Raw genomic sequence first — 13,203 nt, 5'->3', positions numbered from 1 at the left:
TCGAGAAAATGATCAACAGATAAGTCGATAATTAAAATAATCCTTAGCTGCAGCCCTAATCTACAGGGAACAAACGTGTCAGGTTTAAACATCCTGTTGATTGTCCTGTCTGAGCAAATAAACAATATTTATGTTAGTTACATGAACTTGTACACAGGACATTTTACTAAAACACTGCTAACCATTTCCCTTTATCATAAGCAACAAACCCTCTATTAATCTCATGGTGAGATTAGAGCTGGTGGATAACAGCAACCTGTGTGTTTTGGTGGCGGAAAAAAGAGGAAAATTCAAAAGATCACCTAAGCCACTCTCTGGGCACTACATTTATCTGCACCAAATGTCATATCCAGGGGCAGACTGGGACAAAAATTTGGCCCTGGCACTTCTGTCCCTTTCCTGGCCCAATTTCAGACGGGTACATTAATTTCTTTATAATTGCTAAAACCAGGCTCACGTTAGAGGCACCAGCAGCATGAGGCGCACTTACAGGCTTTCATAATGAAATAATACACACACTGGAGCAATTCATAAAACCTTCAAATAAACTATCTTAGAATAGAATGAAAATGTAATTGTATGGAAAGTATGAAGACACAGCGGACCAGACGCAAGCTTTTATTTTGAAAAGTATAAGCCAAACGGCAGCAGACGGGAGGCTCCAGGCTGCAGCCGTACAGTCTTGCATATTTTTGTCAAACTAGTGTAAAATGCCAGTGTTGCCGCATTTTTTAAATCTTTTTTTCCAGTGGCCCAAATCGGCCCAAGAGTGCATCGGTCCGTCTGGCATTGGCCAGAACTGCCAGATTGCCAGACCGCCTATAGTCATGACCATCCATCAAATAGTTGTTGAGATATTTCAGTCTCTGGACCCAAAGTGGTGGTGAGACTTTTTGTAATGGAGTTGCATAATAAACCTGTATCTGTGGATGGCTCCCATAGCGGCTACCTTACAGGCCAGTAAGCGTATAATGAATGTTGTTGAGTTTGTTGTTGTCTTTTACAAATATGCAGATTGATCTTTGCTAATAATATGTTGGATTCATGTTATTAGTTTCATTTTTGGGGGAAAAAAACGTTTAAAAAAAGTGTTATAGTAGTAGTATAAGAAGTATAAGAGTCTGTAAGAACTACACACTCAGCAGCATTATACTGTACAATTGAGACTGCCAAAGAAAGGATTTGTGAAGTCAAGTACTGCTGAAATAAAAACAAAAGCACCGATGTGTGACCCTCCAGACTATCAGTGTGCCATTTTTCAGGCAAATTTAAAGGAAAGAAAATGCGGACTACTGTATAGTACATCAAAGCCTGAACTTTCAGGAGAAATTATGATGATCACAAGCTCACAGAGGACCCAGAGGACCTTTTACTGAGATGAAAGCATCAGGCTTCACTGACAGAACGCCACTCTTTGTAAATATCTTTTTTTTATATGTGAAAAAACAACGCGTGTCTAGACTTTATACTGTTTTCACTAGTTTTCAAAGCGTATACCACTGTGGCAAGCCGTGTTGTTTTATGAAAGATCAGTCATAGTTAAATGTGTCAGTCAAAAATAGATCCTACAGTGTGACGAGAGGAACGAGAGAAGCTCTAGACAACACACCCAACTCTCTTTGCCTCTCAGCTAGAACTGAAACAACAGCGCCACCCCAAGGCCGAACAAATACACACAGCGTGAAGAAATGTCAGCAGATTCTCTGGGTGTCACTTCTGTGTAGGTGAGACTAAAAGGCGGAGAGACAGAGAACTTGTTGGTTGATCTTTTGCTATCTGGTTCTTTCAGTCATTCAGCCTGGTCTGTCAGAAGGTTGAAGGAATGGAATTCAATCCCAGACCATTTCAGACAATCAAACACATACAGTCAAAGTATTTTACCAAGCAGATAAACAATGGCTGGTCAGTACATATACCAGGGTTTCTGCAGGTTTCACTAAGACAAATGTAAGACTTTTTAAGACCATTTCGAATGAAATGTCAAGGTCAAGGTAAACTTTATTATCCACAAGTAGGAAATTCATGTGGTCACCATTACACGCTCCATCGTTATACAGCCTACTGCATAACATTAAAAACATAAATACAAAAACATTAAAAGACAGGAAAAACAAGGACAAGACAGACAAGGCAGTAAAAACACTGAGGGAACATGACAAGCATGTATTTAAAAGTTGAGTGTTGATATACACAGTATGCTCGTAGTTTAAAATGCCTAAGAGTTTTTAAGTCTATTGTTGTGCAGTCTAATTGCTGTAGGCAAAACAGACTTGCTGTCCCTTGTAGTCCTAATTTTCCTTTGCAGGAGTCTGCCACTTGACCTGTTGCTTCTTAAGAAATTCTGGTGAAGAGGATGGGCTGAATCATTTAAAATTTGTTCTGTCTTTTTTAAGCTAAGGTCATTGTACAGTTGAGCTACAGATACCTGATCAACTCCAATGATCTTACTGGCTGTTTTGACTATTCGTTGCAGTTTCTTCTGGTCCTTAATATACATGTTACCAAAGGCACAAATAAGGCCAAATGATAAGACACTCTGTAAGAGAGCTTTGTTAAACATCTGAAGAATACAGCTGTCTATTCTAAAATTATTGAGTTTCCTTAGAAAAAACATCCTTTTCTGTAACTTTTTGGACTTGTCATTAAGTGTCAGTTTATTGTCTATTGCAACACCCAAATATGTGTATGTTGTAACCCGCTCTACCACTACACCATTTATATTTGAAGGTGGAACTATAATTCCCTTTTTCATTAAAATCTATGGTCATCTCCTTTGTTTGTTTTTTCGCATTTACCACAAGGAAATTATCTCTACACCATTTAGTAAAACCCTGCACCTCCCTCTCAAAACCCTCTAGGGATGCAATATTAGACTTTACAAAACCCACTAATGCTGTGTCATCAGCGTATTTAAAATAAGTGTGGTCTGAGGAGGTTGCCTGGCAGTTATTGGTGTATAAGGTGTATAGAATAGAACGCACCCTTGTGGTGCCCCTGTATTTATGGCTTTTAACGATGAGACACACAAGTTGAATTTGACTTGTTGACTACGATTCGTCAAAAAGTCAAAAATCCACAAAACTAATCTTGGGTTAACCCCGAGGTGTACCAGTTTTTTTACCATCAGGTGGGGTTGGATTGTGTTGAAGGCACTGCTGAAGTCTATGAACACAATCTTGACAGGACTCTTTGCCTGTTCAAGGTGCTCATATATGTTGTTTGTCAGGGTCAGCAGTGCACCTTCAACCCCTCTGTCTGCATGACTTGCAAATTGGTTTGGGTCCAAGGATGGTGTGACCTCACATAAAAGCTGTTTCAGGATTATTTTTTCAAAACATTTCATTGCTGTGGATGTTAGGGCAACAGGGCGCAGGTCATTAAGTTCCCTAGGTTTATTGTTTTTGGGTACGGGCACGATCAAAGATTTTTTCCATACACAAGGAACTACACCAGTGTCTATTGACAGCTGGAACAGCCTTTGAAAGGGCTGTGCCAACTGATCTGCACACATTCTTAATGTCCTGCTGCTAATCCCATCAGGCCCACTAGCTTTACGGGGGTTCACATGTCTAAAGTAGGACTTAACATCATCTATAGAAATGCTAATGTCCCCACACTTCATACTACTGATTTCTTCATAGACCAATTCCTGTTCAGCTATAAAATCATGGATATCAAATCAACAGTAAAAGTCATTCAAATCATTGGCCATTTCAAGTTCATTTTCCACTTCCATGAGATGTTTTTTAGGTTTGTAACCTGTAATAGCCTGAACCCCCTGCCATGCTCTCCTAGCATCATTTCTAAAAAAATTCTCAATTTTACGTTTATATGCCGCTTTACAATCCCTGATCATACTTTTTATGTTTTTCTGTACAGTTCTTTTCTCTTCTCTATTTCCTCCCAATTTAAACAGTCGCTTTTTTTGGTTAAGAAGTTGTTTTAGTTCTGGGGTCACCCAGGGCTTGTTGTTGGGAAACATCTTAACAATCTTTTTGGGAATGATTGTGTCCTCGCAGAATGTTATGTACGCCGAGATAGCAAACGCCGAGATAGCAAACGCCGCGTCGTTGACGTTTTCGGTCCCATCGGTCACTACGTTCCAGTCCGTGCACTCTAGACAATCTCGCAGTGCCTCGGAGGTGGCAGCAGTCCAGCACTTGACCTCCACCTTTCTAACTTTCTCACGCCGCAGCCTGGACACATAGGCAGGCATCAATTTGATCATGTTGTGATCCGAGTTCCCTAAACCGGGCAGTGCTTTAGAGTGGAAGGCGTCCTGGATATTTCCATAGCACTGGTCGAGGCAGGCTGTGTCACGGGTAGGACAGGTGACATATTGCTGGTATGTGGGTAAGTGCTCCTTTAAGCTACATAAATGTAATACCAACTTCATGAACATACTGGCAAAAGTATGTAGAATATAATGGAATATCAGATGGAAGGATTGTAGGCTATAAAAATAACCAAGTACCAAGTACTTGAACTTAATACAACATGTTATTGTAGTATTCAATACAAACATGCTTTGTGACGAAACAATGAAGGAGTTATTTAATCTTATGAAAGGACAAGACAAATGTTAGACCTTTTTAAGGCCCTATTTTTCGAAATTATAATTAAGACATTTTGAAGACTTTTAAGACCCCGCGGGTACCCTGGTTAGCTTTGTAAGTGTTGTATTTTAAGACCCTGTGGGTACCCTGACCAAGTCAAATTTAGGACTTTTTAAGACCTTTTTAAGACCATTATGAATGAAATTTAAGACCTATATCACGACATAAAAAACAAACCAAAACCAAGCAAAACAAACCCGTCAGAGTCCGGAAACACCGTCCGTAAGAGCCAATAACACAAAAGCTGATTGGCTGCAATATAAGTTGCATGCTGGTCTCATTTGTAGTCGTAATGATACAATATGCGGTGTTTCCTCTATGTTGATTTTGTAGTGGCGGCCCGCCATGGCAAAATTTCTGCCGCCACGGTATCAGAAATAGGGCAGACGCACAATGTAGTCGTGGTTGCCTTTTAAATTATCCTGCCGACATAATGCACGTTGGCTGCCGCTCACATCATAGGCGCCGATTTATGTTTTCCTCCGTGGGTGCTCACAGGCGCACGTACTTTAAAAAAAAAAAAAATTGTATATAGTAAAGCCATAAAGTAGGCTATCGACAACTCAGGACAGCGCCACTTCTCACAAATACAGATAGGATTGGAGATGAGAAGTTTAACTGACACGTAACCGCGATCAGCTTCGTGGACTGACAGCGACATAACCAATCACACTATGACAGACGCTCCACTTAGGACCAACTGCAATGTGTAATTTTAAATCAATGTAGCCTACTGGCAGTCTGGCACACGTGGGTGCTCAATATTTTCCGTGGGCACCCACGGTATCGGTGCCTATGGCTCACATTGCAATTTAACAACCAGTAGAACTATTCAGAGGTTATTGGGCCCGTCCAGTTTAACTCCACCTACTGTTGTGTTGATGGAGTTTATTGTCAAAACGTTCGCTTTCTTCCGAGTTGACTATTAAACGAACAGCTCCACCAAAAACGTCACCGCGGTGGGTCCGTTCTGATTGGATAACGTTCAACTTGTCAGTTCTGTCAGCTCATCGTCCTGATATCAAACATCTGGAAACATTAAAATGGTAAGCGAGTCAGTGTACTATCATATAAATTGGAAATAGTCTATAGATGTAGTCATGGATGTAATGATAGTAAATAGTTGTGTTATATTACACAGAAATTTTAGGTTGTAATGAATTAGGCTACAGAATTGGTTTCATTATGAATGGTTTCATTCTATACTTTGGGTTTTGGTTTCCATATGAAGAATTTCTTGTAAAATTCATTTTGTAGACCTGTTGTAGATGTGAAGTGCCCTATAGTTCCTCAAAAAATACAGTTAAATCACACTGCTAAAAAACATTCTCAAGGAAACACTGATATGCATTATATATATTTTTAAATTGGGCAAATTGGGTCCTTAACTGCCACATAATAATAAAATGATGCAGTGGACTGCTGTTGTCATGCACGTAATGAAATGCACCACAAGAACCACGTTCCCAGTTTCTGTTCTCAAGCAGAAGTAAGTAAAGTTCATTTGTATAGCACCTTTCACAGATAAAAATCGCAAAGTGCTTCACAATAAAATGTAATACAATACGACAAATTAAAATACAAGAACATTTAAATACAAATAGAAAACAAAACAAACATCCATAAAAACCCCTCGACTAACTAAAAGCCTGCTTGATTAGCAGAGTCTTCAATTGCTTTGTACGAGACAGTTTCTATTCTCAAGCAGTACACTACATGGCTTTCATCATCACATATAGTCATAAACGGAAGAGGAAACAAATACCAACACAGCCACAAACGAGATACCAGCTGTGAAACATGAACCTCTAGTTTCATTAAAAGCAGATGAAGAAAAAGCTCTGCATCGAGCCGGCTGTTAATATCTGTTTCTACCTTCCTCTGGGAATATTTCACTTGAAGGAGCGCCGCTGTTGTTGGATGATCTCGACAGAGCTCCTGTCAAAAGGTATGTACGTTTAACGCCGACTGATCTGTGTGGGATGCTGATATGGATACTGTTAAAGAAAAACTCAGACGCAGCACAACTCATTTCACATACGTGAAGAAGGTATGGGAGATTTCGATGACTTGCGCAAAATTTTAATTTAATGAACACTCAATTCAGTAGAGAATTTAGCAGGCAGTACAGTTTAACCACCATGTGTTATTGTGCCGTTCCAACTCTCTGAAGTTCCTGTCTTCCTGAAGGCGTATTTAAATGAATGAGAGGGGGAAACGCCAGAGCAGGGGGAATGAGAGGGGGAAACGCCAGAGCAGGGGGAATGAGAGGGGGAAACGCCAGAGCAGGGGGAATGAGAGGGGGAAACGCCAGAGCAGGGGGAATGAGAGGGGGAAACGCCAGAGCAGGGGGAATGAGAGGGGGAAACGCCAGAGCGGGGGATGGGGGGAAACGCCAGAGCAGGGGGAATGAGAGGGGGAAACGCCAGAGCAGGGGGAATGAGAGGGGGAAACGTCAGAGCAAGGGGAATGAGAGGGGGAAACGTAGCAGAAGATGTTCCTTTTTAAACCAAAACACAGCAATGTTAATGTAGCCTTAGCAGATTTGTTTCTTTCTCTCTCTCTTATCTATCACCTTTGTGTTGCCAGATCAAATGGAGTATACAACGTACACCTCTCCACTGGATAACGCGTCCCACTCCTCCTCTGTTCCTCCACTCTGCCCCACCGCCGCCACGCTCTTCTTCCTCCCATCCGTCTACACCCTCCTCTTCCTCACTGCTCTCCCGGGCAACGCGCTGTCTTTGTGGGTGTTCCTGCGGTGCATCTCCGCAGCCTCCCCCATCCACGTCTACCTGTCCCACCTGAGCATCTCCAACGTGATGCTGTCCCTCACCGCGCCCTTCCTCGCAGCCTACTACGCCCGTGGCTCTGTCTGGACGCAGAGCAGCGTCCCGTGTCAGCTGGTGCTGCACGGCGTCACCCCGGTGCTCCACATCAACATCTACATCAGCATCATGATCCTCACGTGGTTGGCCCTTAGCCGCTTCGCGGCGCTCATCCAGCACACGCACGCGTCGCGGCCGAGCAGCTGTGCCACGCTGCTGCCCCACAGCTTCTTCGCCTGTCTCAAGCGGACTTCCTTCGCCAGCAGGGTTTGTACCGCGGTGTGGGTGGTGGCGGTCGGCGGCATCGTGCCTGTGACAGTTTACTACTCGGTGAACGAAGCCATGAGCGGCGACGCTGCTGCAAAGGGCGGATGTGGCGAGGTGTGCTACAACCCTGCGGTGGAGATAGGGGGCGTACGCTCCGCGACTGTCGCCGTGCCCGTCATAACCCTGTTCTTCGTGTTTTACCTGCTGGTACTGCTGTCCTACATGACGGTGTTGAGGCATATCCGGCGCTCTCGTCGCAGCACAAGTGTCCCCACCTCCCAATGCATGCTGGGAAGGGTGTTCCGAAACATCGCCGTCATCCAGGTGACTATGGGTTATACTGCTAAACTCTAAAATAACGACTTAGAGAGTAGAAAGTAGAGCTGGGCGATATGGGAATAAATGAAATAATCACGATATTTTTAACCATATATATCGATGTCAATATTGCGGCGATATTGTAGGGTTGACTATTGATAATCACCAATAACGTGGATACAACGACTTAGTGGGCAAAGGCAAATATGAAAACAGCAAGTAAGTCTGGTAGAGTTCAGAAAATGAAATCACTTTACTGTAATGCAGCTAGGACCGGGTACCAAATTCAGTACTTTTTAGGCACCTACCGAATTGCCTCTAAACTAAAGTAAACGCCTCATCGTTCAATACCCAATTTCAAAACCTAAGGAGTAAATCTCATCAGTGTTAATGAGCCAATCAGCATGCAGCATGCTTCCACCAAGATCTAATGTCTGTGATTGGCTGTCTAACGTTACGCGTCATAGAGACACGCGGGGAAAACTACGTTACGCTATGTAGTAGGAGCTGACATATAAATAATAACATTTCTGTTGTTAATCTACCCTTATATATCGATGTCACTGTGATATGGATATAATGCCTTGCCCTACTTTAAAGTGGTTTTATTGCATTTGTAATCATAACTAATTCCAATCTCTTGGGTCAAACATAAATTATTAACATAAAACCAATTAAGATCTGCAAATATTAAGTGAATTGCCAACTATTTCGATAATCGATTGATCAGTTTGAGTCCTTTTTAATGCAAGAGGAGACTCTTGATGAGGGTCCTGAGGAGCCGGAACGTTAGTTTTCTGTTAATAAACACGGTGATGCTATAGCAATAGCAGAGTGAGGGATTTTTTCCTTTGTTCCAAGTTGATGATATTTTCCAACGTGCACAGAAGAATTTTTGGATGTGTGAGTTGTTTCTTCAAAAAAACTGAAAAAAAAAACGTCAAAAATTCTCTGATGTCAGCTTGTTAAATGTGAATATCTTCTAGTTTCTTCTCTCCTCTGTGACAGTAATCTAAATATCTTTCAGTTGTGGACAAAACAAGACATTTAAGGAGTCATTTTGGGCTTTTTGGGAAACACTGATCCACATTTTTCACCATTTCGTTAGTTTCAGCCCTAGGGTCCTATCTTGCATCCGGCGATGGGCAAAGCCTGACCCAAGTGTCTTTGCTAGTTTAAGACACGGTTGTCAGTTTCCCATCCAGCGCCCGCGTCGTTTAAATAGCAAATGCACCTGCGCCCATCTGTGCGCCCATGGACGTGCTGGTCTTACAGGGAGGTGTGTTCAGGTGCATTCTGGGCGTATTGCCATCTTGAGGCAGCGGGAAGTGATCGCGCCATTGACCAACAAAAACCTGGTCTAAAAATGCAGCATTTCATTGTTATTTTAACAGCGAATTAGTGAAATGCGCCTAGGCTCGTGCACACAGCGCGCACACTATGCTTGTTACACACACAGGGACGCACAGCAGCACACACACATGCAGAAGATTACAAATAAAAATATTACGGTGTAAATCCTCCATCATAATAGCAATGCTCCAAGGTCCAAACACGCCTGGCTTTTAAAGGGAATGGGAGATGATCTCTGATTGGTTGATTGCATGTTACGCCAAAAACACACCATGCGCCCGGCGCACGGACCCTTTTTTCCGCCGTCAAACTAGCAAAAGTGGATTTGGACACGCCCTAAATGCACCTGCGCAATGCGCTTAACGCCGTGCGCTTAGATCGTTAAAATAGGGCCCCTAGTCTCTTTGTAGTAGTTGTGCATTTCTGTGATTGTTTTGTTGCATCTAATTTTGTGGATTTTTTGCGTGTCTGCAGTCCTTTTGTGCCTCTTTGTAGTCATTTTGAGTCATCTGTAGTTGCTATGTGTATGTTTTCAGTCATTTAGTGTAGGGCAGCACGATATGAGGAAAATATGCGATAACTAGGGCTGTCCTCGACTAAAGAAATTCTTAGTCGACTAACACTTAATAATATGATTTTGTCGATTAATCGATTAGTTGATGTAATCGACAGAGCTGTGCTCTTTGAGAGGTGATTAAGACTAGAAAAGCACAATATAAATGTAGTTAATGAACCATGTGTAAAACTAAGTTTCTCCACAATTAATCCTGCAAAAGCACCACTTTAAATCTTGTGCTTACCAGAAATGTGCTCATAAGTTTCTTGGAAATGAGTAATTAAGCATGAATAAGCATAAAAAATGACTCATCAACTAAAGAAATCTTAGTCGACTAAGACCAAAACGACCGATTAGTCGACTAATCGACTAAGAGGTGGCAGCCCTAGCGATAACGTTGTTGAATATTGTAATAACGATATTATTTACGATAAACAGATATTAAAGTGTTTTCAGTTTTTGCTGCTTTCAGTATTCTGCTAAAATACAACACATTGCTTGTTGGATTTAAAACAAATGAAAGGAAATCATTTCCAACATTCATTTATTGCACAAATTGAACATTGAGTTGAATTGAAAAGGCAGTACTAAAAACAGAATATCATGCATATGTCTCTCTGCTTCCCATAATAAGAGCCATCTCCTCTCAGATTGTTCTTTCAGTTTGTCTGCTGCCATACCACATCTTCAAACCCATCTTCATTTATGTGGCTCATTACCAACATCAGCTGAAGTATTCACCCGGCCCCAACACCTGCAACCACTGTCATCCACTCTCCACCTTCGTCGAGGTGACTAAATATCACCCTAACCCTTGTGTTGTCTTCCCATTGACCATGCACCTTTTTGTTTTTCTCAGTCAAAATCAAAAAAAATTGGTCGTCTATTTCGACACTTTTGTCACTTTTATCCAAGTTTTTTTGTCACTACTTCCGATGTTTTTTGATCACTTTTTTTTATGTTTTTTTCACGTTTTAAGAAGCTTTTTCCAACATTGTTGTCACTTTTTTCAACGTTCTTTTATCATTTTTTTTTTTTTTTTATCAAATGCTATAAAGTTAAATAAAACACCCAAATTCAATAAAAGTATTGAACTGATCATTTATTTTACTTGTGAAGAGCGGTGTAGGGAACCATCCAAGTTACTTTTATTTTGAAAATATGGTTGAAAGAAACCAATATTTCTGATACAGAAACCTTTTGAAAATGGGTCAAATTTGACCCGAGGACAACAGGAGGGTTAAAGCAAAGAGATGTTATTCTTTACTACTGTGGTGGCTTAAATAGTAATGCTGTGATGGTAAAGTTCATGCATCTCCTTATACCAACTCTTAAGTGAATGTCAATATACCACACTACCTATACCTATTTATAGCAGATTGCGCGGCTAAAGGAGCAAACTGTATGACGACGGGTTTCTGTTCCTCTTCCTCTAGCTGAAGAACTGCCTGCTGCTTCTGGCTGCACTGAGAGGTTCAACTGACCCTTTGATGTACTTCCTGTTGGACAAGACCTTCCGCCATCAAACCCTCAGACTTTTAAGGTGCAAAGAGAACAACCCTGAAAGCAGACAGATGTGTTCGGTTACAGGAAGTGGCAATCAGAATGCTGCACAGTTGGTGGATGGGAATGCGGCCACCACTACGGCGGGTTTAAGCCAAGGAAGTGTTTTGTAACACGGCAAATCTTTTTGAAAGAAACCTGACAATGTGCTGCCGTTGCGGTGGCCTAGCTGTTGATGAATTCGAAATATTAGGGCCTGTCAATCATTTTTTAACCGCGATTAATCTCATGAGTGTCCTAGTTAACTCGCGATTAATCGCATATTTTTTAATCTGTTCTTAAAGGTGCTCTAAGCGATGTTGGGTGACGTCACTTCTTGTTGACGTTCTAAGTATTGTCAAAGAAAACGGAGGCTAGCTCGCCCCTCCCTCCTCCTCCTCATCCCGTCCCCTCCCCCTCCCTTCCACGCACTAACCCCCCAACCCCTCCCACCCCCAAATCCTTCTTGTCGGTTATTGGCTGGAACACTGTTTGTTATGTTTGGTGGTGCAGGTTGGCCAGTTTGTTTTTGTTGCCGTTTGTGGAGCCTGGGCTGTGTACAGAGACCGCGTTTTTTTACAGTGTGTTCAGGGAACAGGCAGCTCGCGGATAGTGAGGAGATGTTTTTTACAGTGTGTTCAGAGGACAGGCAGCTCGTGGATAGTGAGGAGATGTTTTTTACAGTGTGTTCAGGGGACAGGCAGCTCGCGGATAGTGAGGAGATGTTTTTTACAGTGTGTTCAGAGGACAGGCAGCTCGTGGATAGTGAGGAGATGTTTGCTGTATGTCACAAAAAAGTTGTAGCCTAAAAAACATCGCTCAGAGCACCTTTTAATGTACTTTTAAAAGAGATATTTGTCATTTTTTTAATGTTCAAGTGGTATTTGAGACTGGACGTACTCCGGCCGTACTCAGTTCACATTGACAGTCCATGCAAATAACTTGAGTCTTGTGGAGAGAACCATCTGGAAGGTAGGGCTGTACAGAACGCCGGGAGCGGCAGGGGGAAAACAACATTTCCAACCGTACCTGAAGGCAGCTTTATTTCACAGAAAAAAAACAGAAAGGAAAGAGAAGAAGCGAGAGACCTGTTGTTACACAAACTCGACGGTAGTTCAGTGCTTGTGTTTGTTTTTTTTGCCTTTATGGTATTTAAAACTTTTTTGGGTAACACTTCACTTGAAGGTATCTACATAAGTGTCACATGACACTGTCATGAACACATGAACCCTAACCCTAACTCTAACCCTAACTTGTCATGACAAAAACCGAATAACACTTACTAAAAGAAGCGTTATGTCATAAATGTTTATGACTTGTTTATAATGTTTATGACACGTTCATGACAGTGTCATGTCACTCTTATGTAGATACCTTCAAGTAAAGTGCAACCCTTTTTTGTAGCAACGATAGCGGCAGAGATGTTCTCTGTTACTGTGACGTTAAGGGACTCGCATGCTGCGATAATGACCGACAAGTCTAATAGCGGGTTAATGTTACATGTTTTCCTCCAATAGTTGAATAGGAAACCTTTTGCTGCAGGAATTCAAAACAAATGGAAAGACCTGTGTTATTGCTGGACTGTCTATAGTAACGTTAGGGCCGTGCATAATGCCAAGGCAGCCAGCCGGTGCCTTGGCATTATGCGCGGCCGTAACGTTACTATCTTTACCTTTATTAAATCGCCTGAAACGACACCAGGCTGCTACAGTATAACCATACA

The 13,203-nt window shown here is 41.9% G+C and overlaps 2 protein-coding genes across 20 annotated transcripts in view; one reads left to right on the top strand and one right to left on the bottom strand.

Moving 5' to 3' along the window:
- The window catches only part of caska (calcium/calmodulin-dependent serine protein kinase a), a 214,666-nt gene that overhangs the window by 92,173 nt on the left and 109,290 nt on the right, over positions 1–13,203 (bottom strand). The window lies entirely within an intron of this gene.
- Positions 7,103–11,783, top strand: LOC118495535 (probable G-protein coupled receptor 82). The gene is made up of 3 exons (XM_036003871.1): positions 7,103–8,035; positions 10,589–10,729; positions 11,375–11,783. Exons 1-3 carry the CDS (start codon positions 7,211–7,213, stop codon positions 11,612–11,614), a joined length of 1,206 nt encoding a protein of 401 aa, XP_035859764.1. The 5' UTR covers positions 7,103–7,210; the 3' UTR covers positions 11,615–11,783.

The sequence above is a fragment of the Sander lucioperca genome, chromosome 8, assembly GCF_008315115.2.
Source record: "Sander lucioperca isolate FBNREF2018 chromosome 8, SLUC_FBN_1.2, whole genome shotgun sequence".
NCBI classification, from domain to species: domain Eukaryota; kingdom Metazoa; phylum Chordata; class Actinopteri; order Perciformes; family Percidae; genus Sander; species Sander lucioperca.
This window is presented reverse-complemented; position numbering and strand designations above follow the sequence as displayed.